A 26,518-nucleotide genomic window follows, 5' to 3' on the forward strand; every position below is an offset into this window, starting at 1 on the left:
ATAATTTCATTTGATAAACACGTTTAGATTGAATGGTAATTTATAATCAGTCACAAGAACGTCGAATCTGAATCACTTGAAAAAAACACGGGGGTGCTTAACTTTTTTCCAGGTGTATATATATATCCCAGTTAAAGTCACAATTTATTAGATTATCAATACTTTTTCTTAAAAGTTAAAATATCTTTGTATTGTACAATGGCCTGGCATGACCTGGTGGTTATGGCGTTCGACTCACAATCTGTGATTCGTGGGATCAAAACACGGAGCCAAATATGGTGGTGACATAACGTAACGATCAATCTCACTATTCGTTGGTAAAGCGTAGCCTGTGGTCAGCAATTCAAAATTAGGGACGGCGGCAGATAGCCTTATTAACTTTTTTCCATAAATGAATAAACAGACTATTAAACAAATAACTTTCTTCTAGGTTCAAGTAAATATCTAATGAATAATATGGGTAGAGAAGTAAGACGGTCCCTTTCAGTTACGGCCACCCTGTGTATCATCAGTTATGATATGCTGCCACCAAGATTGAGTTATATGTAGCTATTGCTCACGTGACCTTCGCATAAACACACTTGCTGAAGGCTGAAGATGTGAATAATCAAAACAAGTCTTCAATTCTTTTGTTTGTTGAACAACGTTATCCTCAAATAAGCACTCTGAATTTTTTATAGTTACGAAGTAAAAAGGTAATTCAGGAAATTTCAAAGAAAATGCTAAAGTCTTTTTCTATTCAAACACCAAATTTAACGTTTATATAGTTTGTTTGTAGTTAAGCACAAAGCTACGCAAAGGACTATCTGTGCTCTAACCACCACAGGTATCGAAACCCGGTTTCTAGCGTAGTAAGTCCGTAGGTATACCGCTGTGCCACTGAGGGGGGGGGGGTGTTTATATAAAATACAATAGTAGTAAAACAAATTACAATACATGTTTTGATGTCAACCGTTTGTAAACAGAAAAATAAAGAGCATTTAACTTTAGTTAAGAATTTATAATTTTGTTTGTTTGTTTTCAGAAAAAGTTGCGGTGAAGATCCTTGATAAATCGACATTAGATCAAAAAACTCATAAAATGCTAACTCGGGAAATTACAAGCATGGAAATGCTTCACCACCCTCATGCCATTAGGCTTTTTGAAGTAATTGAAACGTTCACTAAGATATTCCTTATCATGGAATATGCCAACGGAGGAGAACTCTTCCATCGAATCTCAACTGATGGACGCTTTTCTGAGGAGGAAGCCAAGCCTTTGTTCGCTCAGGTTATAGCTGCTGTAGATCACATGGTAAGACGTAATATCAAGGTTTTAATATGGTGATAAGTCCTAGTAATATAATTTGGTAACAAACATGTATTCGTAGCTATTACTTATTACTTATTGTGCCTGGACTATGCATCCGAGAATCCATGGCTCGCAATATTTCGTTGCTGCAAAAACGCGCTCTACACTTTAGGCCAGACAAGAATAGCCTAAGAGTTGACGGCGGGTGATGTTGACCAGTTGCCTTCCATCTAGTCAATCAGTCCAAATATAAGGACGACTATGCCCATATCGATAGCCTTTGTTTAGCTTTGCGTGAAACTTTGAAATAAAAAAAATGCAAAATAATGATTCTCTTTAGTAGAAAAAAAAAAAGTACCTTGACGTTTAACCTAACAGCTTTTTGAAGAGTTTAACACCTTCTACGCATCGCAGTAGTAGACCCACAAGGACTAACAAATAATAAAAGTTATACCTCCAAATTATTGTCTTTAAATACAGTGTAAATCCTTGTTACATTCCTTTGGTTTTGTTCCGTCTATACACGTAACTTAAGATAGTTTTTGTTGTTGTTTATTTAACCAGGTACTAACGTACTAGCTTTCTTATATAATGGTGAACAAAAGTTTCATTTTATGTCCAGAAGCATTTCAAGAACATATCATACCTTTGTAGCGTTTTGAAATGTGTATTTTTGTTATATAGAACAAAGCTATACAATGGGCTATCTGTGCTGTGCCCAATACGGGTATCAAAATCAGATGTTTAACGTTGTAAGTCTGCAGACATACCGCTGTATCATTCAGTCTTAACAACAAACAAACAAAATAAATAAGCCATAATGTGCTAAAGAAATTAAGAGTAGTGTTTGAAATTTTAACTTGTTAATATATAATGTAATAAGACATTAACTACGAGGCGATAACTTCCCGACGTTTTAAGTTTGAAAATAATTTTTATAGCTCTAATTTGATTTATGTATTTTAGAACCACATTTGTAAAATTATCTTATAGTGTTTACTACTCTTGAGTTGGGGATATGCTGTGCATTATGAACTGAAAATTTTGTTCATTATATACAACAAAAAGTATTGTTTCGGAGTACAGTGTTCGTTATAGAAATATCACTCTTAGCAACAATTATTTATCACTGCTAGTCACATTGTTCTGTTACAAAGCAGCTTGATTTATTTTAACTGGGCAAGAATAAATAGTAGTTAAACAGACAGTCACATAAATTTACATAGAATAATACACAAAAGTTCGAGTAGATAAATATAGACATTATAGACATCAATGTCGTGACGCTAGTCACGATGTTACATATCTTCATTTACAATGGTTTAAAAGCACTAAAACACTGCTTGGCGTTTTTGTTTTATTTTGAACATAAATAGATAAACAGGTCTTTGATGGCCTATTACCTTTATAGTTATTTTTTATAGAACTGGGACAAACACCGGGGCGGTGTAGAAATACGCATACAACACATTTTTGACGTAAACTGGTTAAAGTGCTAGTTAAGTTTGTCATCTGTTCAACGCTTGAAGATACCCCTTCTCCACTCCAGTTGTAAAAGGCAGTTTCTATATATAGCGCTGTGCAAGTATTGTTAACACAGGGTTTAATGAAACGTCATTCAAACTAAGGTTGTGAGGCCGGCCGTCTTTCGTTTAAGCATACAATGATTATTGCACGGAGCCAGAGAAACATAAAAGAAAATTTACTTGTGTATGCGATTGAATCTGTAAAACCGGACAGAAAGGTTCTAGCAGTGGATAAACAAGATTTGGTTTGTTTTGAATTTCGCGCATAGCTACACTTGAACTATTTGCGCTAGTCGTCCCTAATATAGTAGTGATAGACTAGAGGGAAGGCAGCTAGTCAACATCACCCACCGCCAACTCTTGGGCTACTACTGTTTTACCGACGAAGAGTGGGATTAACCGTCACATCATAATGCCCCAATACTGAAAGGACGAGCATGTTTGTTGTGACGGGGATTCGAACCTGAGATACGCAGATTGTGAGTCGAACACCCTAACCCCTAAGATAAACAGGGAGACCATGTTTGGTAAATAAGAATGGTATTAGATAATTTAAACAAATAAATGCTATTACTTCTCTTTCGGTAGAAGAATGGTATAAAATAATTTAAACAACTAAACGTTATTACTTCCCTTTCGATAGAAGAATGGTATAACATAATTAACTATTAGATGGATAGATTCGTTCATAGATAAATAGACACCCAGTAATTCAGCTGTAAGTCTGAAGGCTTCTAACGCTCAAAATCAGGTTTCGATACCTGTATGATTACAACAAGAAAACCCATTGTGTAGCTTTGTACTTAACAACAAAACAAAGCAAATGAATAAGTAATTCATTGTTAATAAAACAAAACATAATTATATGCAAACAATAGGAGCGAGAATAAATTATTTGTGTGTCATTGGATTATTCATCTCGGTGGTTAGAGCGCTTAACTCGCAATCTGAGGGTCGCGTGCTCAAATCCCCGTCCCACCAAACGTGCTCGCCCTTTCAGCCGTAGGAGCGTTGTAATGTGACAGTCAATCCCACTATTCGTTGGTAAAAGATTAGCCCAAGAGTTGGCGATGGGTGTTGATGACTAGCTGCCTTCCTACTAGTCTTTCACTGCTAAATTAAGGACGGCTAACGCAGATAGGCCTCGTGTAACTTTGTGCGAAATTCAAAACAAACCAATTATTCATCTTTAGTGATCTCACCGTGAAGTATAAGTTTGGAATGTTAGTTCTCTGGTAACTTAAGTTGTTAAAAAGTGCTCTACTAGCAATGGCTAGGTGGGTTAGACCTGTAACTCTGTTAGCAGAGCACTCGTTTGGTGTGTAAAGAGGATTTGAATTCGACTCCAACCAGAGAAAATACAAACAAGATTGTTACTACAGTCCAATGAGCAGTAGAAATAACAAGAAAAAAGAATGTTAATACAATAGTAGTGACTTGAGAGAGATCAAAGGTAGATATCAAATGCTGTCTTAACCCATCTCTTATGTTCGTTGAAAACTCTAACGGACAAGTTAAGAAGAAGGTGCAGTCTAATATGACTGTTATCACAAATATTAGACCTTTTGGTTTGAAATGTTTTACCAACTTTGGGCGTTCAAGACCATAATATAAGATCTTCTCAAATTAATTACTGAGAAATTATTTACTTTATAAAACATTTCCGCCAAGTCATTCCATAAAATTATATATATAAACTAGTCACTGTACGTTTTAGAGGATCAGCTTACCATATTATGCAAGACTGTTACTTCTCTATTTAATTTTTGTATGTTCTAGCTCAATGAACAAACACTGTGTGGTAAATTAACATAAATATTGCGTTACTTCACAACATAACAAACTATGTTTCCCCAACACAGACTTACGTGAGTACTTTACGATTGTTGCAACGATATTAAAACAAAAGTTTTGTGTTTTCCAGCGACGCAAATGACGTGCGATTTTTAGTTCAAAAATATGTTTATTTGAATACATTGTTTTGTTGTGAAGTCTCACTTGTGACTTCAATTGTGTGCTTGTACATTTTACAAAATTCAACACAAGGGATGTGCATAGCCATCATATTTGTTTTGCTTTATTAGCTCTCAATGATTGTATTGTTTTTAAATTGAACGTGTGTGACAGTCGTTCAAACAATCCGATTCTGGCTGTCTATTTTTCTTAATTTTCACAAACATTTTTACGGTGCAGGTTTTTGTTTGTGTCGTGGCGAATTTTTAACAGCATTTTGAAGAGGCTTAATGAAGCTTTGATAATACCTCTTGCACGATATACCCTAACGGAAAGGAAACATTAATTATAGGGTGTGGAGGAGTTAAAATTACAGATTTTATAAAACAAGTCCTTCCACGAAGCGCACAGACGGGTAATCAATCTCACAGTTTTCCATTTTCTACTCCACACTTTGTGAAATCACATATTACAGGGAAAACATTCTTTTATTCGTAAGTAATTGTTGTTTTTAACATGAGGATTATGAAGTTTCTTTATGAGGTCTGAGTTATTTCTGAAATATCTGATGTTTTGATTTATTATAAAATACATAAAGTAAACGACTACACCAGTAAGTTTTATGAAAATGAAAATGTTAGTACAAATTTTTCATGAAGTTAAAACTATATAGAATTTGTCTTCAAATTTACTGTGAAGAGGTAAAGTAAATCAGAGATATACGAAAATGTTATTCTTCTATTAAATTTGACTGTAAAAATATAACGTAAAACTAGGATAATCTCTTTGAAATCACGACTAAAAGATTACAGGGTTCTGTAAAGTTGTTCTTCTCTTATAATACTTTGACAGTGAAGAGACGATGATTTGCACATAATTATCTTTGAACATCACGATTGAAAGATTACACGGGCTTATTAAGTGGTTCTTCTCTTATAATAATTTGACAGTGAAGAGACAGTGAATTGCACATAATTATCTTTAACCATCACGGTTAAAATATTACACGGGCTTATTAAGTGGTTCTTCTCTTACAATAATTTGACAGTGAAGAGACAGTGAATTGCACATAATTATCTTTGAACATCACGATTGAAAGATTACACGGGCTTATTAAGTGGTTCTTCTCTTACAATAATTTGACAGTGAAGAGACAATGAATTGCCTCACAATCATCTTTAACCATCACGGTTAAAATATTACGTGTTCTTATAGAATTTTTCTTTTCTTCAATTTATTTGACAAGGAAGAGCCAACGTTTAGAACCACAATAACGTCTTTAAACATTATGATTTAAGGGATGCATGGATTCATAAAGTCGTTCTTCAAAAATAATTATGCAATGAACCTCGCCTTTCAGAGTACCGTTTGTCCAACTGCACCTGATAAGCTTTCAATACATTGCAGTTTCTTCCAGCTTTGTGTATTCTGTTGTATGTTTATAGTTAGGTTGTAAGACTAATTACTGGAGGGTAGATAGACAGGATTCTTTAGAAGTTAATAACTTATTAAAAGAGCCGATTCTTCCTATCTTTAATTAAAATGCGACAATATGATAATGTCAGAATTAGAAACTTACTCATCCTTCCACCAAATAGAACCAATTCTAATTAAAAACAAATGGTTATAAATTTACCAACCTTCTGTTCATCAGAAAATGTGACCCAGTTTTCTATTCCACACGAAAACAACGCCCTTCTTCTGGTAATACGATGTGACAGCTTGTGTAAACAACAGCTAACAGTAGAATCCGCGCAACATCGGAAGAGTATGACACATACTCGATGTAGGAGTTAACAACAGAACGAAAATTGTATTAAATGAAATATATTTATTATCACGACGTTTGGAGCGACCTCTTTCCACCAGGCTTAAGAAGGTTTAGGAATCGGTCGACATGAAAGTCGATGCTAAAGAATACCTGAACGAATAATATGACTTAATATTGAAGAATAAGATTATTTAAGGTGAGATTTGATAATATGCTATAAAAATAACATTTTTTATGGTTTGTCCGTTTTTTTACAAACCGGCGAAGAATGATTACATTTTTACTTGTCATAATACATTAGTTACTGCTAACGTTATTACAGGTTTCATAAAGCTATTCCTTCTAGGATGGGCAAACGGATAATTAACTTTACAACTTTCCGTCCTCTACTTTGGAGTCGATAAAACAATTCAGTATTAAGTTAAAACACAAAACATACACTACATTAATTTAATTATTACATTTTAAATGAACATTTACGGTAGGGACAACAAGAAAAACATATACCCGTTAAATAGCTCAATATTAAATTAACGTAACGTGTTACTTTTGATAACATATCTTGATAATCTTACCCAATATGAATGTAAAAACATACATGATACTTTATAATAAATGTTCACTGCCTAATAATGTTCACCTGTGATAATAATTCCGAAAACCATTGTTACTGAACTGATTTGTGTGCAAGTTTGACGTCTTCGTTTTTGCGACACGTAAGTAACTATGCTTGCATATTTTCTTAATTTTAGGAATACTGTAATATTCAACTTGAGTGACACATTTGTTTCATGTTGTTGATTTTTTGCGCAGGTGGGCTAAACTGCCAGGACCCAAGGGCTCAGGTTCCTAATTTTGAACTACTGACCAAAGGGAATGCAGCCAAACATCAACATTTGCCACCGCAAGGGGCTTTGTCCGGCTCCTTGAACCAAATAAAGGGATTGATTGTAACTTTTATAACGCCCCAGGATCTTAAAAGTGTGAAGCTTTTTCAACCGGCGTCACGTCTCGTACTCTCGATCTGCATCCAATCACGCCAACTTATACGCCACGCCTGGCCCATTAACTTTAGAGAAGCCGATAAGTAATACCAAACAGCTTTCCAAAGTCATTGTTGAATGTTTAGTAGTAGAACCAAACTACTTTTACACATACACGTCTTAATACACAAATAAATCCCCCTTTTTTTAACATGCTTCTTTTTTTGTGTGGATGGGACGGTAAACATACTCCACCAGATTAGTAATAACACTCAAATCTTCAGGCGGAAGGAATGCAAGATATGTTACATGAAGATGCCAACCGGGCTGAACGGGCTTGGAACGTACCGACCATTAAATCTGGCATTCTTTACATTGTTATCACATCTTTCAGCCTACGTAGCAAGTGAACTTGCTTAAAATGTTTAAGAACATACAATGAGTTGGATAGAAACGGAAAATTTGTGTTATAATAAGTAAAACTGTGCTGAAAAACGTACTGCTTTCAATGGTAGTATGTAAAGAGAGGGGATTTCTGTCTTTCTCTCTGTCTGTCGTTTGTTACCAGGGGAGACGCAGTAAGCAAGGGACAGTTTAAGTACATCAAGTTTGGTCCTATTAATGATGGTGTCAAGCTAATCTGTTTTCTTTTAACAAGTTGAACTTTTTTTTTTTACTCATTAAATCTACATTTACTCAGTAGTGTATCAGTTCTCATCTTCATTTCATACTTTCGCTCTTCAGTTACTCAGCGTTTTCATTTGCTCTTTGTTTTTTTCAATCACTTTTTCATCCTTTTTTGTCTAAATTCTCAGAAATAATCTATTTTTTATTCTTTCACTTTCCATTGAAAAATAAATATCTTCATAAAGTAAAAATACCTCAATTCTTTTCTTTATAATGTCAGTAGTCAACAATGGAGTTATTTTGATTTTTATCCCATAATCACTTGTATTTTCTAATCTTTCTTGCCATGAGTTACTAAACATAAACTAATTGATAGTGGACCAATTCTATTCTTTGAATGATCACATAGATAATAATGACCATCTTAAACTTATTGCGTTAGTAATCTGTAGAGTGTAACGTATACATGTTTGTTTTGTTTTGTTTTTTGCAGCATTGCAAAAAACACACTTTTACGGGGGATGTAGTACATAAAATAGATATTTTATGAGTAAACAGTTATTAATCTACAATGTTTTATAACTACTTTGAGAATTGGTAAAATAATGTATTGAATGTTTAACATAATACACAATTTTATATTAACTGTCAACCCTAGAACTTGTCATTATAAAGGATAATCATTATATTATCAAACCAAATATTCATCTGTTTTTGAAATTGATGTATCCTTGGAAGGTGGACAGCAAACACTGTTTCGAATTTTTAAACATTTGTATTGTAGCGTCTTAGAAAATTAAAAGGAAAAATTAATGTGAAATAATAACCTATGTTGTATTTTTTATTTCTTCGTAAATACCGAAATTCATTATTTTAGAATTGATATCTTTTTTAAAGTAATTTCTAAAAATGAAATTATATTAATGATAAGAAATAATCAACATTGTAACCAAGTTGGCATTGCATTACATAAAACTGGGAAAAATATAGGCGCGTAAGACACAAATGCGAAAATTTTCTATGTCTATTAATATTAATAGCAGATCAGAAAATGAAATACAACCATAGAAAAACAAGGCTAGAATTAATAGCTAACATTTATAATATTCTCGAGGTTTTCAGATTTGACACGAAGTATGTATACCTATATATATATATATATATATATATATATATTTAAAATTTTGTTTGTGTTTTTTCTACAGCATCAACACAACATCATTCATCGAGACATAAAAGCTGAGAACGTTTTCTTTGCTGGACCAAGAACCGTAAAAATAGGAGACTACGGGTTTAGCACGCAAGTAAAGGATAAGGAGGAAGGTCTACGAACTTTCTGTGGCTCACCACCTTATGCTGCCCCAGAGTTATTTAAAGATGAGAGTTATGTTGGCCCCTACGTAGACATCTGGGCTTTAGGGTACTACTATATTTTATGGTTGTCGGTTCCATGCCCTTTAAAGCTCAAACAGTTGCCGCTTTGAAGAAACTCATTCTCAGCGGACAGTTCGATATTCCTGATCACGTGACCAAAAGATGCCGTGTTCTGCTAATAGGAACTTTACAGCAGGTTCCACAGTCCCGGATGTCCCTAGAACAAATTAAGTGTTCACAGTGGCTCTCAGAACAACAGTTCCCCATAGAATTGCCCAAACTTAACGTTCTAAACTCTCTAAACTCGAGTAGCAACGATACAGAAGAACGCAAAGCCTGCAACATATTGTCAGATTTAGGAATAACACAAGATATGTTGTGGGAATGTGCCGATAAGGGGGCGCGCAGTAATATTGTTGGTACATACCGTATACTACTGCACAAACTCCAGTTTCAATTACTTACAAACACTATACAGGGAAATGAGTCTGTGGCGCCATCTAGAGAGAAAAAACTGGAAAACAGTCGAAGATTTGGTGACACTAATGTAAGAGTCCCGGATCGAGGAGCCACGCGAAGAGCTAAACGATCAAAAGCATGTATTTTACTCTGATAGTCAAGATATAACGCGTTCAGTATTAGAATTTTACTTCAGGTACAAAATATCATATTTATGATTTTATACAGACGAGCACGGCATCCAACCCAAGACAAGAATCAGGTTGAAAGTGTTGTAAGTAAACTATCAACCAACCCCCAGCTATTACTTCTAAACCAAACTATTATTTTAAAACAGAAATGATAACAGTTTATTAGTCTGTTAGTTTCTTTGTCGGTTAATAAATAATACAGAAAGTGTGTACATATCACATGTAAATACAGTTTATGGGAGATATTTATGGCTAAGAAATGACATCATATACAATAGCAGTACTTAGTGAAAATCCTTGACGTTTCGAATTATACTGTCGAAATTACTTAAATAGAGGCTTTTAGGGAGAGAAAACTGTTCCCAGCACATAAAAACTTGTGTACTTCAAGCTTTGAATTTTTAAGCGATTTATTTATTTACAGAAATTGGTTTGTAAGCGGTCTTTAGTTTTCTGATTGATCCAGGTGTACACATTAGTGTGAATTCTAATCTTTTAGCTGATTACCTAGTGATATAATGTAAAACACATTGTTTGAATAACGTAAACGTACTTTTGTACGAGAGATCTGCAAATAATGTGGTTATATCATTACCTTTATGCTAATTAATGTTTGACACTTTCAGTTTTTTAACCTTTTTTTTTGAGCCAGTGAATGTAAAATAAGATGTCTTGTTGTATGTGAGTTACTGTTTATATCAAAGAAAAAAATTATTGAATCGTATAAATCTGACACAGAATTTAATCATATCATCGATATTTTATGTTTGAATCTGTTTTATATGGAAGTTGTTGAATATGTTATGTTATTCGGGTTGACGACTCACGTTAAGAAAGATATAATGTTTTATATCATTCCTGACTTACGGTTACTAAAACATTTGGTATATAATTCATCTCATATGTAAGTAACTTCAGGTAATTTATACTGTATAAAAATATCATGTAGAAACATTTTCTGTTTAAACATATTACAATTGAATGTTTGTAAATATTGGAAAAGCGTTAACAGGTGACTGGTTGGATGTAAACATTAACATTAACACAATCCAAGCCGATAAACTCACGACTTGACATGGAAATAAGAAAATGCCTTTGAGATAATTTCTACCACGCGGCAGTTCTGTCGTACGGGCTAAAATGACATTTTTACCAAATAAATATCTATGATATTTTATCATAAATAATGAGTTATTACCCCTCCCCCCAATAAAAAACAACAACAGCTTTTCCAAGGATTTTATTTAAGAAAATATTATTGTTTGTTCGTTTGTAATTAAGCACAAAGCTACACAATGGGCTATCTGTGCCACTGGGGGAGGGGGGGGGCAAAATATGATTAGATTCACCCGAGTAGTTAGATCACCATACGCAAATGTATGTGTAGATGTTTTAAGAGAAAATGAATGATTTTGTGAAAATTCCAAACTTCTTTTCTGCGCCCCCCCCCCTAAGTGGTGGGCAAAGCACAGATAGCCCATTGTGCAGCTTGGTGTTTAATAACAAACAAACAAATATTTTCTGCTGCCACCTATAAGTTTTAATAAAGATTAGAAAAGCAACACCAACGGTAGAAACTGTGACTTCATATATATCTCGTTTAGAATGTAATTTCATGATTAAAAACAATTGCATTTGACTAATCTTTCAGCGTTAATGAAAATTCTCTTAGAAATTCAAATGTATATACTTTTCCATATATACGTTATTTACCTGTATTATCTTTAGTCTGTGTTTATTTTTGTTTGTTTATTTTTAAGTACAAAGCTACACTGTGAGCTGTCTTTGCTGTGCTCACCACGTGTATTGAAACACGGTTTTTAGCGTTATAAGTCTACAGACCTGGTCTGGTGGTATGGACATCATCTTTAGAACGAAGTAATGAAGTTATTTTTTTTTAAAATGGCCCGCCTAACCACAAAACATAATGTCGCAGAATACACGACAGCTTTTTTGATCACAATAATTCCTGCGGCTCAGCAGTAAATCTGAGGGCTTACACCATTAAATGCCAGGTTTGGAAACTCGTAGTGGGCAAATTACAGATAGTCCAACAAACAAACGAACCTTATCATTTTAATTTTTTGAAATGGTTGCTTCAATTAAAACCAGACTTAATTCAGATCTGTCAAATCTATGGAAGTTAAATTTTACAAGTTTGATTAACGTAACTACTAACCGTCACCTGTTTATTTATTTTTTCTAAAATATTAGATCTTGTAAATAAAAATTATTATTTAAATGTTAGTTAGTAATGTGAATATATATATATATATATATATATACAGGCACATCATATTCTCTTTTTCCTACTAGTTTTGCTTAAGACAATACCTTAGTAAAATAGTATTTTCTCTTGAATCTTATACTGTTCTTATTCCATCACTGTTGGCAAATTGTCTGCATTACAGTTTAATAGTCTGAATACATTTAGAGTAACTAAACTGTAAAGAAATAAGAATTCATATCACTCGTATTTTATTTTCACGTAAACGAAGATACTCATATTTAGTTATGCGACTTGCGCTCCGTATATATATATATATATATCCAAATGCTGATGTTAATCTAATCAGTCGTCATGAAAAATAAATGTACGAAAATCAAATAGGTGTACGAAGCTGAGTGCTTACACCCACTACGTCTCAGCTTCAACTGCCTTTAGTCAGTTGTGGGTGGGCAGTTACCCTTAAATTTCTTGAAGTAGAAATGAAACCACCCTAACATTTCTACTAATTAAACTCCTAACCACCACCCTTACAGAAAACATTAAATAGAACTAAATATATAACTATAAACCCTACCTTAAAAGTTCTTACTCCCAACAATGACTATAAGTTAACAACCTGGTTTATAGCGCTTATTAACAATCAATAGTTTGAAAGCTATATATAGTAACAATATAGTGAGACACCAGACGTGCCCTAGTTGTTAGCGTGCCGCACTGTGAATCCAAGGATTCGTGGTTCGAGGTCCGCTGCTGAGACGATATGTAAAGTTTTTTTTTTGTTGTTGACTTACGTATGTTGAACAATAAATAAATAAGTTGTTGAGGAAGACAGTGGTAAGCCACTTTAACTATTGTTTTTCATGAACGACACAGAGGATTCATGAGTCACCGTGTCCTCCTATTCTCGTTCTCAAAGGCAGTTTAAAAATAAATAACTGTAATGGATAGTTTGAGTTGGAAGACTAATCAACGTGTAATTGGTGATATTCAGTAAAATATGTTTTCTGTCTACCGAAATATATAGCTCAAAACATATGTTTATTTTTCAACTCATAATTTATAAATTACAAATTTAAATATATATATATATATATATTACACGCTTAGCTCCAGCTTTGGCCCTACAACAGGTGACAATTAGTGAAACATTATACAACTGAACACAATCCAAGGTAAGGAAGTAAGTACTGTTCTAACGTTCAGACAACTGAACACAATCCAAGGTAAGGAAGTAAGTTGTGTTCAGTTGTCTAAACGTTAGAACAGTATTTACTTCCTTACCTTGGATTGTGTTCAGTTGTCTGAACGTTAGAACAGTATTTACTTCCCTACCTTGGATTGTGTTCAGTTGTATAAACGTTAGAACAGTACTTACTTCCTTACCTTGGATTGTGTTCAGTTGTATAGACGTTAGAAGAGTATTTACTTTCCTACCTTGAATTGTGTTCAGTTGTATAGACGTTAGAAGAGTATTTACTTTCCTACCTTGAATTGTGTTCAGTTGTCTAAACGTTAGAACAGTATTTACTTCTCTACCTTGGATTGTGTTCAGTTGTATAAACCTTAGAACAGTACTTACTTCCTTACCTTGGATTGTGTTCAGTTGTCTGAACGTTAGAACAGTATCCAAGGTAAGGAAGTAAAGACTGTTCTAACGTTATCTTTCATTTACATTATAAACTTAAGAGGCTATATTTTTTACAAATATTTATAAACTGTTAAGTAAGTATTATTTATTGACCAAATTAATTTTCTGATTTTTTATATATTATAGTACAAGTAATTGTTGTTAATTTTCATTGACTGATAACACTCAAAGTTGTAGAATTAAAAATCAAATAAATTATTTAACTATTTCAATTTAATTTGTGATTATACATATACACATATATATATATATATATGTGTGTGTGTGTGTTTACATAAAACATATATAAGAAGACAGAGGAAAAGGTAGGACGGTAATGTGGAGCTAATCTATAACGAATAAACTGTATATTATGTTAAAGGGATATAGATGTTTTATTAAATGATGCTGTGGTGGAGCTCGCGAGTCGGTTTCGAAATCGTGCGATATCACAAAATATTTCTCGCATTTTAAACCGTGGTTATGTTATAAAAGTAACAGTTAGTCCCTTAGAATGGGTGGTTGCTTTTCCTTTTGTCAGTAGTGACTTTTTCATTAAATACAAAATTATTATAGATTAATAATTCCTTTTTTCATTAAAAGGTCAGGAAAAGTAAATATATTTCAAAAGATCGTGTAATCTACACACATATATATGTATTTAATAACTCATATAAGATTTTGTTTATATATTACAATTATTATAATTTTCTTGTTACGTGAAATGACGATGGCAAGATTTTGAGGTACCGAGTTTCTGCCAGTCCTTGTGATAAGCCTCAAAAGATAACCACTTGAACGTTCTTCTCGTCTCTCGAAGAGATTGCTGTAGATCTTTCTTTGGTTCACTAGAGCTTCTATTGAAGGATGGCTGGTTTAATGTTCTACTTGGTTCTTGAATAGATTGCTGCATATCTTTCTTTGATTCACTGGAGCGTCCTACAAATGATGGCTGATTTAATGTTCTACTTGGTTCTTGAATAGATTGTTGCACATCTTTCTTTGATTCACTTGAGCTTCCTATAAAGGATGGCTGGTTCAATATTCTACTTGGTTCTTGAAGAGATTGCTGTACATCTTTCTTTGATTCACTAGAGCTTCCTATAAAGGATGGCTGGTTCAATATTCTACTTGGTTCTTGAAGAGATTGCTGTACATCTTTCTTTGATTCACTAAAGCTTCCAACGAAGGATGGCTGGTTCAACGGGCAATTGCCCCTAACATTAAATGTATTTTCTTCTGTAGAGTTAATAAATAGAAATAAAATGAACAGCTTACTAATGAGAAATCTTTACTAAACTTTAGTACTAGCCACCGATTACAAAATAACCTCTTTCTCTTTAGGATTTTCACTACAAGATAAACTCATACTCAGTCGAGTATCATTGATAATTTTTATATTCAATAAGCGACAATATAAAATAAAAACATTAAAGATATCAAAAATAAATTTATTAGATTTAAGGACTATTTGTGTTATTCTATGTGCAGTGTTGTGAATGGTTTGTTTTGAATTTCGTGCAAAGCTACTCTAGAGCTATCTGCGCTAGCCGTCCTTAATTTATTTGTGTTAGACTAGAGAGAAGGCAGCTAGTGAACACAGTTACCGCCAATTTTTTAACTACTCTTTTACCAACGAATAGTGGGATTGACCGTCAGATTAAAATACCATCACAGCTGAAAGGGCGAGCATGTTCGTGTAATAATGTGAAAAGAAATATTCATGAAGAATAATAATATAAATATGAATATTAGCACTAAAACATTATATATCTGAATGACATATGTAGAAGCATTTGATACTTAAAATATACTTTAACACTTGAAACTAACTATTAAAGTTAAAGTCACTTGAATGTGTTTTAGCGTTTCACCTGAAACACATTAAGACTTTTTATCATTTAACTAGAAACTAAAATGTTTGCATTACAAATTAATTTTAATAATTTTGTCTGAATAGTTTCTGTAATTATTATATTTTGAATTAGTCTTTATATGTTACTAAGATCCATCTTTATTCGCCCATTTTTTTTTTAATTGCTAAAGATATTCATCAGATCCACTATGCTTATGGTAGGTAACTCGTTCGCTACAACTTTAAAAGGGGTAATTATTATTTTCAACCTGAACAGTACGTTACATGACACATGGAATAAACGTTTAAGTGAGAGACCTTGAGGTTCAAGTGTAGCCATCCTTATTTTAAACTTGCTGACTAGAATGAGAGAAGCCAGTCAGTGTAGCCTCCACCTACCGTTAAAAAATGGCGGGAATGATTGTAGCTTTTATAGTGCACTCACAGCAGAACACACTCACCAGCCCGTAATTAACTTTTGATTCAAGTTCTTATAAATGATGTCAGAAAAAAAAAATGCACCAGTAAATGTGGTATTACGTTATTTTATACATATGCTAACATCACTGACATATCATGGAAATAAATTACTCAGATGAGTGAGTATTTAACACAACAACCCCCCTCATCCCACTGGCTCAACGTTATAACTTGAGGTTTATAGAGGTAGAATAAAAACGTGTTTTGAAACTCGTGATGGGTACAGCACAGATGGCCCATTGTGTAGCTGTGCGCTTAACAACAAACAAGCAAGTAGATTTAAGATGAAATTAATTAATGTACCGCTAAGATACTTGACATTGGTTCGAATATAAAGCAGTCAGAGACTAAGTTTTCATGCATCACATAAGCAAAGTAGCCGTTTTTACCATAATAGAGAAAACCCTGATGTGGTTATGGAACCCAAAATGTACGTGTTTTTTAATGTATATAATACGTACCAGCTATGTGTAAGCTCATTTCGACGCACTGTTGTACGACAGAATAATATGCCGAAGGATCATTCCGTAACAGGGTTCCTGCTTGGGGATTCACGGGTCTGTTTAAACAGGGTCTAGCAAGCAAAACCTGTTGAAAAACGAGCGGTTATTCAAAGAAAGGCTCAGATTTATTACCAATGATTTTCTAAAATGATAAATGATAAATGGTACCACAATAGACCTTATCTTAAGCTGAGTCCAATAGTGTGATGGGTTTCAGGAACGGCGTCAAGATGGGGAAGATGTGATCATTTCATGGAGCTGATTTGAGGAAAACCACAAATCATTCTGTGGTTACTGGGTGATTCGTCATATAGCCACTAATAAGAAATCATACTGCCAAGGTTAAATTCTTCTGCTACATGTTTATACGATGTATGAATAGAATTGCTTGTTACTTGGAGGTAGCTTTCTAGGTCACTGTTGGTCAGGAAAATGTAAATAACCACAGGGTGAGCATGACCAAGTTTGGGCCAGAAGAAAAACATGACTGACCACTAGGTTTGCTGAAACCTCTCACATGAAACCTCACACAATCCGCTACTCAATTCTCGGGATTTTAACCGATCTCCACTCACCTAGCAAATGTGTTACGTTATCTCTATTTGAGTTAGAGATTTAGTGTTACAGTCTATATTGTCCATTTTATATTTTAGCCCATTTCATATCGATGACTCCAAAATGATACACCACCACATGTGGTGTCAAACAGGTGTAATTATGCTGTTTGATTACGACATTTTATATCGATGACCATATGGATGACGCACCATCTCACGTGATGTCAAACATGTGTAATCAAGCTGCTTGATTACCACGTTTTATATCAGTGACCGCAGGGATGATGCACCATCACACGTGGGGTTAAACAGGTGTTATTAATTTGTTTGGCAACCACGTTTTACAACAGTGGCCTCACGAATTGAGCATCGGTATATGTGGTGTCAAAATGGTGGCATTGAGTTTTATCTCGTAAGTTATTCTATCAAAGTAAACCTCCACTGGCAAGCAGAAAGGTTGTACATGTATCATTTTGCCCTAATTATGTCTCTCGGTGAGTCATTTGCAAGTTTACGGACTTAGCACGCTGAAATGTAGGGTCCGATTCCACGCAATAAACACAGTTCGGATAGCCTATCGTGTAGCTTTCAATGAATAAAGACAACAATATTAGCTGCCTTATATATATATATATATATATACATATATGTTAGCATTATACCTTTCAACCCAATTGGTTTCCTTCGAAAGTCACAAAATTAATCCAGAAGGTACCGAATACTTCCGATTCCAAAAGCATTTTTACCAGTGAATTCATTAGCTATCGACGTCCAAAATATAAGTCCCGGAAGATTCAATATTAATGAACATATTTCAGTTCGTTAAAAAAAATATACTCAAGACTAAGTAACATTAAACAACTTAAAAGTTAAAATGCTTATGAAACAGTTGATTTTTTCAAATTATGATATGTTCTATTTGATTCACATACGCTTCTCATAATGTTCCTGAGTATTTACAAATTAAATACAAGAATATCAACACACTTTTATTAGACAAAATTAAAAACAGCAATAACATTAAAGCAGTTTTATAATATTAACACACTTCTCTATTAGAAAAGATTAATTACAACAAGAATATTAACACACTTCTCCATTAAATATGTTAACAACCATAAACTGAACTTCCACCTAGTCTAGTGGCTCAAACGTCTAAGCACATATTATCAGTGGACGAATACAACAGCAAATAACGAGTAGGCTTAGCGTTCTTACCTGAAGATTGACCAAGAGAGATCCAGTTGAGTAACTTTGTAACCAGCACTGAGGCACGTCTAACTCTTCGATACAAGGCCTTCCTGTTGATGGATGTACTACATAATGGTAATTAAAATGTTAAATGACAATCAAGTACACTATAAAGAAAACATACTTGTTTGGAATAATTTAATGTGCCTGTATTAAAGGTTGAACATTATTGAAGTATCAGCTATGCCTACATTGGAGGTAATGTTCCCTGCTTCTAAATGTGTGGCCTAAATTTGCGATTAAAGTGCCGTTCAAATATTGTGTAATATTTGGGAGGGGGGGTGCTATCCTCAGTATGGGAAGTGGGGGATATCTTTAAGTACATAACATAACAACATTTTAGCCAACTTTAAGATCGTATTCTAGGCGAGGAAGACGCACACCTATTCAGTTTGTATAAATGATCGCTTTTGAAAACGTTGTGTTTGACGTCACGTTTTGCGTTGCATTTTTGTTCCATGCTTCTAGAAGTTATATTATTTTTCCCATGCTAAACTGATATATGCACATCTTAAAAAGAACATTATCAGAACTAATGATGTTGATAGCTGTTTGTTTTATCTGTTGACTTTACACCTATCACTATTACTCCTCCAAACTAGATTATTGCAATCAATACTCTCTGTCACTGTGAATTTAGAAAACAGAGAAGAAGAAAACCATATGACAGTATTAGTAATGAGCGTTCAAAGCTATGTCTACTAATGACAAAACCTATGTATTTAAAATTCTCATAAGTATTTGTAGTATATATTCAGAGGACAATGATGACGAGGTCGTTACCTGAAATATGATATTAACGCTGCACTTTCCACTTTGAGAAGTAGATAAAACAGATATTTATCCTGAATAAATAATTAATTAAATGTACCTTCAACTAAATGCAAAGAGAGAGGGTTAAGTTTGGCTTAAAACTACGTTACGAAATATTTGTACGACCCCTAATGTACATTATTAAAAATAATGTTTTATTTTATTTTGTTTTGACTCAAAATAAAACAATGTTATAATTCTCTTCTCATAGTACACAGCTTAAGACAAACCAAATTCAGACAAATTTCTAAGGTAGTTTATAAATTATTCACCTTTCTCAAAGCATTGAAAAATGAAACCTTGCTTCAGCAGCAGCTTTTGAAAAGCTCCTAAAATTTTGAGACAGTTTGTTCAACGAAAATGTAGGCAGAAATGACGTTTTAAGTCAGTTTTAAAGGGAATATCTAAGAAAATAATGGGATATTCATTTAATGTTAAACTTGCACTAGGTTAAGTCCAGTAATGTCCAGTTTTTTAGCAATTCATATTCATTTTGTAACAGTTGGGCATCCTGCTTCTACTGCTAGACTAACTGTTACTTTATACTTAGTCCACTTTGTTATCTTGGAATTTGGTATTTTCAACCTGAACTGTGGTACTGTATGCGACACATGAAATAAACGGCCCGATCAGAAACCACAAAGTTCAATAATTTAAGAATAGCCACACCTAATTTAGAATTTCTATCTTTTGTTGATAATAGATATTATTCTTGTTCTCCATCCATACCAGACAGCTTAAGTTAATATCCATCGCCTACTTGGCTTCCGTTAACTGAACAACAGAATTAATTGTTACGGTTATAATGCTACACCTGACTCCAACTGTTTTACTTTCTTTGTCAATTAGTTATTCTGCATTAGGAAAACTTGCACTGTCCACTACAGCGAACTCTACACTGCCAACTCCCTTAGCCATCCACATTGTTTTCTCCTTGACAATTTTTCAAAATTTATTTGACCTTCTTTACCCATAAAATCCACTTCAGGTAATTTGTTATAAATTTTCCAGTGTAATTACACTGTAACAGTTATATCACAGCTTTGTTGCGTCTCCTTACCTGTGATTTTACTTATTCTACTAAGGCTTCTTCTTCTATAGAACCTAGATAATGCACTCTCAAAAGTTCGTTTCTTCCAATATCCTTCCTTTCCCTATTTTCCATTTCAGTTTCTTTTATGCCCATTCACAGCTTCTCATCAAAATCACATGCCTTTCTAATCGCATTCAACTCTTACTTCTTGGAAACTCTTACTTTTTCACTTGTTTTTTAAAGCTTCTTTCTGAAATCTTTAGTGATGTTCTTAAGGCTATCGAACTCGCAACTAACGGTCCTTGAACTCCTTTCTGCTTACACTAAGCTACTTTTTTTTCGGTTTTCCATTTTGCGTTCTGGTGAGGATTAAAACTTAATGTAAAAGTTATGTAATGCAAAATGTAAAATACGCAATATGACTTTAACAATATTAATAGTCGAAATATGTTTTTCAATGTGCTAATATCATTTAACGCAGTCTCATTAGCTCTTTGATCACTGGAAACATAAAAAAACAAATTAGTTTCAAAGAATGACGGTTTTCGATACCCGTGGTAAGAAGAGCACAGATAGCCCGTTGTGTAGCTTTGTGCTTAACAGCAAACGAACAAAATCTTGATATATAAAAAATATTTTTAACATAATATTTGTTTTCGGAACTCAGAGCAAAGCCTATTCATTGACCTTCTGCGCTAGCCGTCTCTAATTTTGAAATGACAGACTATAGGGAAGGCTAATAAAAAATGTTAACAACGCCCACAAATACAGATATTGCAGACTTCCTATAATAAGTAGAAACTGATAAACAAGTAGTAACCTATAAACAAGTCGTAACTGATAAACAAGTAGTAACTCATAGGTTACTATATTAATCTCTTCTTAAGATCGGCAGTATTGCAGAAAAAGTTATATTTGGGCGAAATTCTCTTAATTTAGGACGTGTTTTTTAAACTTTGACACATTAAGCACTTTTTTTTCCTTAACCAATCAAATTTCAGTTACTATAGACGTTAAGGAGCTTTTGTTTGTTTGTTTGTTTTGAATTTCGCGCAAAGATACACGAGGGCTACCTGCGCTAGCCGTCCCTAATTTAGCAGTGTAAGACTAGAGGGAAGGCAGTTAGTCATCATCACCCACCTCCAACTCTTGGGCTACTCTTTTACCAACGAATAGTGGGATTGACCGTTACATTATATGCCCCCACGGCTGAGAGGGCAAGCATGTTTGGTGCGACGGGGATTCGAACCTGCGACTCGCAGATTGCAAGTCGAGCGCCCTAACCACCTGGCCATGCCGGGCCCATTAAGGAGCTCTTTAGGCAAATTGTGGTACATTCCAGTTTATTTTTTCTGTAAAATAATTACATCGAAATTGAATTTTAATTTTTTTTGTCTTATTACAAAATCAAAATTTGAGTGGTGTCATTAATTACTTGATAGCCGGATCTCATTAAAAATGTCTTTAATTACGACGCCTTTCTGGATACTTTTAAATTTACTTACAGTAGTATAAAACGTGCGCCACTTTTGGCATATTTCTAGAGACTTTGATATTTGCTTACAGTATTGTTAAGTATGTGCAACTTATAAGAATCATTACAAGAAACGAATGCTTGATCATTGTTTAGAGGACTCACTTTTTCCTGCGTTTCTTATTGTTTTGTATCCTTAGCATGGTGGTGACATTGTGCATAATAAATAGATATCATGATTAAGTTCGTTGGTTTATTCTAACGTCCGTAACTAGAAAACTAATCACCAGAGAGTTGCAATATCTATAGCAAATGAAATAATGAGGCGATGGGAAAGACGATTCAAATACTTAAAATAATGACCACCAGGAGCGCTGACAGCTAAGTTTGCATATCCAAGACTCGGTGAAACTAGCATCAAACACGTCAAGATTCGTTCCGAACGACGAATGTTACAGTTCTGCGTTGGAAAATGTAGTAATGCCTAAACTTCAGTTCAGACAAGAGGAGTTTTGAACGAAAAAACATTTCTGAGACATGCTTTCAAAGATCGAGTAATCAGCAGACATTCTCCACAAACACAAACACGATCTACACGTCTCCTTCCTACTGGATTATGGCTACGTGATCATAGCAGGTCATTGACAGACCTGAAAGATAGCTTATGACGTCAAGTAAACAATAAAAATTCAGGCAGTATCGTTCATTTGTGTATCACGTTCCCCTTAGTAATGCAAGTAATAGTTGATAAGAATGGCAGTGGAGGTGCAATGTCGCAAATACCTAGAAACTAAACTTCTGCAGCTTCAACAAACTTTTATTAACAATAACTATCTCAAACAAACAAAATATGGCTGTCAAAATACTTCAATGAAAAAAAAGGAAAACATTAATCGGGAAAATAAACAAAGGATTGCCATTCTTTACTTTCCAGAACAAGGAGAAAAAATAAAAATGAATAACGTTAACATTCAAACATATGTTCAAAATCGCGATTAAGTGACGCAATATTTTAACTAAGGTTAAATCGTAACTTACAAATTCCACGCAAAAAAAGAAAGCGTTGTCTATAAGGTTTCATGTGGATATAAAAAAGAATACATTAGAGAGGTCAAACGTTCTGTTAATATTAAAATGAAAGAACACCGAGAGATATAATACATGTCTCTGTAGATACATCAGCTATTGCATTGCACGCCAGGGAGAACAACGAGTACGTAAGACCGGCATGGCCATGTGGTCATAGATTCGAATCCAAGAAGTGTGATACTAAAAATAGAAAAAAATATAGAAGCCAATGCAATAGCAGTCCATTAATGTGGTTCTCCTACAGGTACCAACCAAAACCAGGAATTTTCTCTTCATAAGTTGATGTGAGGGTCGCGGATTCGAATTCCTGTTCCATCAAACATGCTCGCCCTTTCAATTGTGGGGGCGTTATAAAGTGAGGACCCATCCCACTATTCGGTGGTAAAAGAATAGCCCAAGAGTTGGAAGTGGGTGGTGATGACTAGCTGCCTTTCCTTTAGTCTTTCACAGCTAAATTAAGGACGACTAGCGCAGGTAGCCCTCGTGTAGCTTTGCGCGAAATTCAAACCAAATCCTTCTTACTTGTTTGTAACTTTAATTAAAGAAATCAAACCATGCATTGGCTGTGATGCTGTTATGAAGCTAACCTAACAATTTTCCTCCATTTTGTCTTATCTAGATTTGTGAATTCATTTTTGCTGTTTGTTATGTCTTTCTAAAGCCCGTTGTGGTATAATGAAATCGAAGAAAAAAAGGGGGAAACGTATGCCACAAAAAATGGTTAACGTTAAATAGATATTTTAATATTAATAATAATTCGGGCTGGGACGCCCTTCCTTTGGTGATTCTAAAGTTTAAAACATCCAGTTAACATTTCTAGCACTATGTTAACGAGTCACAATAAAAATAATATAAATTGCAATGTTTTAACTTGTGTTATTATTATATTTCAGCTTATTGGGCTTCGGGATTATTCTTGTATAGATATATAGGGCATATTCTTGTTTTTATCGTTACTTAGCAACTTGTAATTTGAATTGATCCATTACATCTTGTTGTTTGCCAAACGTCGTGCACCCGTAGAAGGCTTAGGTAATTGAGTCGAAACCTTTGGCATTCAAAACTAAGCAAAAACGAAAACGAAGTGAAATAACGTAATGATATTACAAATATATTTACTTACTACAAATGTGTGCACTCACATTATAAACCTATAAAGTAATACAGTGTTTTTGAATACAACTTAATTTCCTAATTTAGTGTTAACTGCTCTTCAGAAAAATAAGAAAGGAATCTGAAGAAAATCCATAAAAAGATAATATAATAGAAACCGCTTAGAGTAAACTGATTGTCTGACATGGGGTAAATGCGTAATAAAAAAAACTCTCATAATCTTACAAATAGCTCACACATGAAGAAACATGTAGTATCGATGTGAGTTACTTCTTCAAACACACTCTCTCCGTTTTTGATCAAACATTTTACATCTTGATCTTAAGGAATGAGGTGGTGGCACAGTATTTTAATAAATGGTATTTATATTACAGAATAGAGCACAATATTTAAAAAATGGTATCTATATTACAGAATATAACACAATATTTAAAAAAATGGTATTTCTATTACAGAATAGAACACAATATTTTTTAAAAATGGTGTCTATATTACAGAATAGAGCACAATATTTTCTAAGAAATGGTATCTGTATTACAGCATAGAACACAAAATTTTTGAAGAATGGAATCTGTATTACAGAATAGAACATAATATTTTTTAAAATGGTATCTGTATTACAGAATAGAACACAATATTTTTAAAAATGGCATCTGTATTACAGAATAGAACACAATATTTTTTAAAAATGGTATCTGTATTACAGAATAGAACACAATATTTTTGAAAAATGGTATCTGTATTACAGAATAGAACACAATATCTTTGAAGAATGGTATCTGTATTACAGGATAGAACACAATATGTTTGAAGAATGGTATCTGTATTACAGAATATAACACTCAAATGTTACGCGATTTAAGATGCTTCAGCTTTAATTTTTTTTTTTTACACAGTCTTAAATAACCTTCTAGATGAAACGTCGGAACCAAAATATGCATTAAAAATAAATGCGAAGCCTAATCTATAATTCAATTTACCACTTGCCATTGAGTTTTAGCAGTTTCGGAGAATTACAGCCCTCATCAGTAACCCCGGACAAAGGCAATTCAATAGAATAAGATTAGTGGTGGAGAGTATATCATATGTATATAGGTTTGAAACGTTTTCTACTCACGCAGTAATCTTATATCTATATTTTTTACATATTTATATTTAGGCTACATTTTCTGGAGAACTAATTACTAAAGGTGAGGAACAAAATACACGAATATAAAAATACCCTCTTGGAAATGTTCAAGAAGACTTCAATTGCGCTTAGAAATCTACTACATTTTATATACTTACTGTTGGGATGGTAAGGTATAGTGATAAAGTTCACCATTGGAGGAGACAGGCAAAACGAAGAACCAAACTTGAGCGAGACAAGAAACTTTCCATCTGCAGATGTAGAAAAATTTGTACTTTGTCAATAATGAACAATATGTATAAACCTACAGAAACTCCTAAACAACCGACAACATTTCAGAAATCCTTGAGTTCTCTAGAAGAAAGGATAATTAAGATTGACGAGTTAATTTTTAATGTCAAATACTTATAATTTAGTTTTAAATATAAAACTGTAAAGTACTGACATTAAGTTTATAAACATTCCTTTTGTTCGGTTCTGTTTGTTAACCAATATGATCACAAACACGAACATAATGATAACCCAATGACATGAAGCAGAAACAGTTTTGAAAATGCCAAATATTGAACGTGCTTCAAAATAACGCATACGCAAAACACTGTTTATCTCCACAGATGTGTGTTACTTGTGAATTGTGTCCAAGTTTTTAATAATAACATTTCGAAATGTAACGTGCTTGATGTTATAAAACAATAATGAATGGTCCATTAGTTTACATAATATCTATATATAGTCGTCATTACAAAGATAAAGGGATTGTATGAAGGCAATTTGTTTTCCTAAATTCAATGCTCTGATATAAATTTTCAATATGAAAAATTCTATTATAAAGATCATTTGTTCACGAATAGGAATTTAGCAAACCATTGAGAAATCCTCTCCATTGGCCGCATTCCTTTATACATTAAATTTAATAGCATATTTCGATTTTTTCCTTGATTGAAATGTTGGTAGTATTAAGTCGTCAAGAAATTAATGTCGCGTTTTGGAATACTTTCATAGATCACGTATAATAGTTAAACGAACCGTCTAAACTTCACGTTAGTGTAGCTTATATAATGTGTAAAGGTCAGTATACTGTAATCTCTTATAGTGTTAGTACACGACGGGACACCCATTCGGTATGTAATACTGTTTGAATACAAGAAGAGAAACAACAAATCTGTAGCCACAAAGAATATTAAAGAAGT

At 33.6% G+C, this 26,518-nt stretch overlaps 2 protein-coding genes across 2 annotated transcripts in view; one reads left to right on the forward strand and one right to left on the reverse strand.

The window, feature by feature from the left end:
- The window catches only part of LOC106457431 (serine/threonine-protein kinase NIM1-like), a 61,491-nt gene extending 50,105 nt beyond the window's left edge, over positions 1-11,386 (forward strand). Inside the window, 3 exon segments of the mRNA XM_013916845.2 lie at positions 1,025-1,293; positions 9,356-9,569; positions 9,572-11,386. Coding sequence (XP_013772299.2) covers positions 1,025-1,293; positions 9,356-9,569; positions 9,572-10,137 — 1,049 coding nt within the window. The 3' untranslated portion in view covers positions 10,138-11,386.
- Positions 11,387-14,697: 3,311 nt separating this feature from the next.
- Positions 14,698-26,518, reverse strand: part of LOC106457433 (ubiquitin-conjugating enzyme E2 U-like) — a 16,405-nt gene continuing 4,584 nt past the window's right edge. Inside the window, exons 3-6 of the mRNA XM_022383373.1 lie at positions 25,487-25,579; positions 18,645-18,742; positions 16,828-16,954; positions 14,698-15,270 (exon numbers count right to left, since the gene is read on the reverse strand). Of these exons, the coding sequence (XP_022239081.1) occupies positions 14,747-15,270; positions 16,828-16,954; positions 18,645-18,742; positions 25,487-25,579 (842 nt within the window). The 3' untranslated portion in view covers positions 14,698-14,746. The remainder of the gene's footprint in view (positions 15,271-16,827; positions 16,955-18,644; positions 18,743-25,486; positions 25,580-26,518) is intronic.

Source organism: Limulus polyphemus, unplaced genomic scaffold (assembly GCF_000517525.1).
Source record: "Limulus polyphemus unplaced genomic scaffold, Limulus_polyphemus-2.1.2 Scaffold330, whole genome shotgun sequence".
NCBI lineage: Eukaryota > Metazoa > Arthropoda > Merostomata > Xiphosura > Limulidae > Limulus > Limulus polyphemus.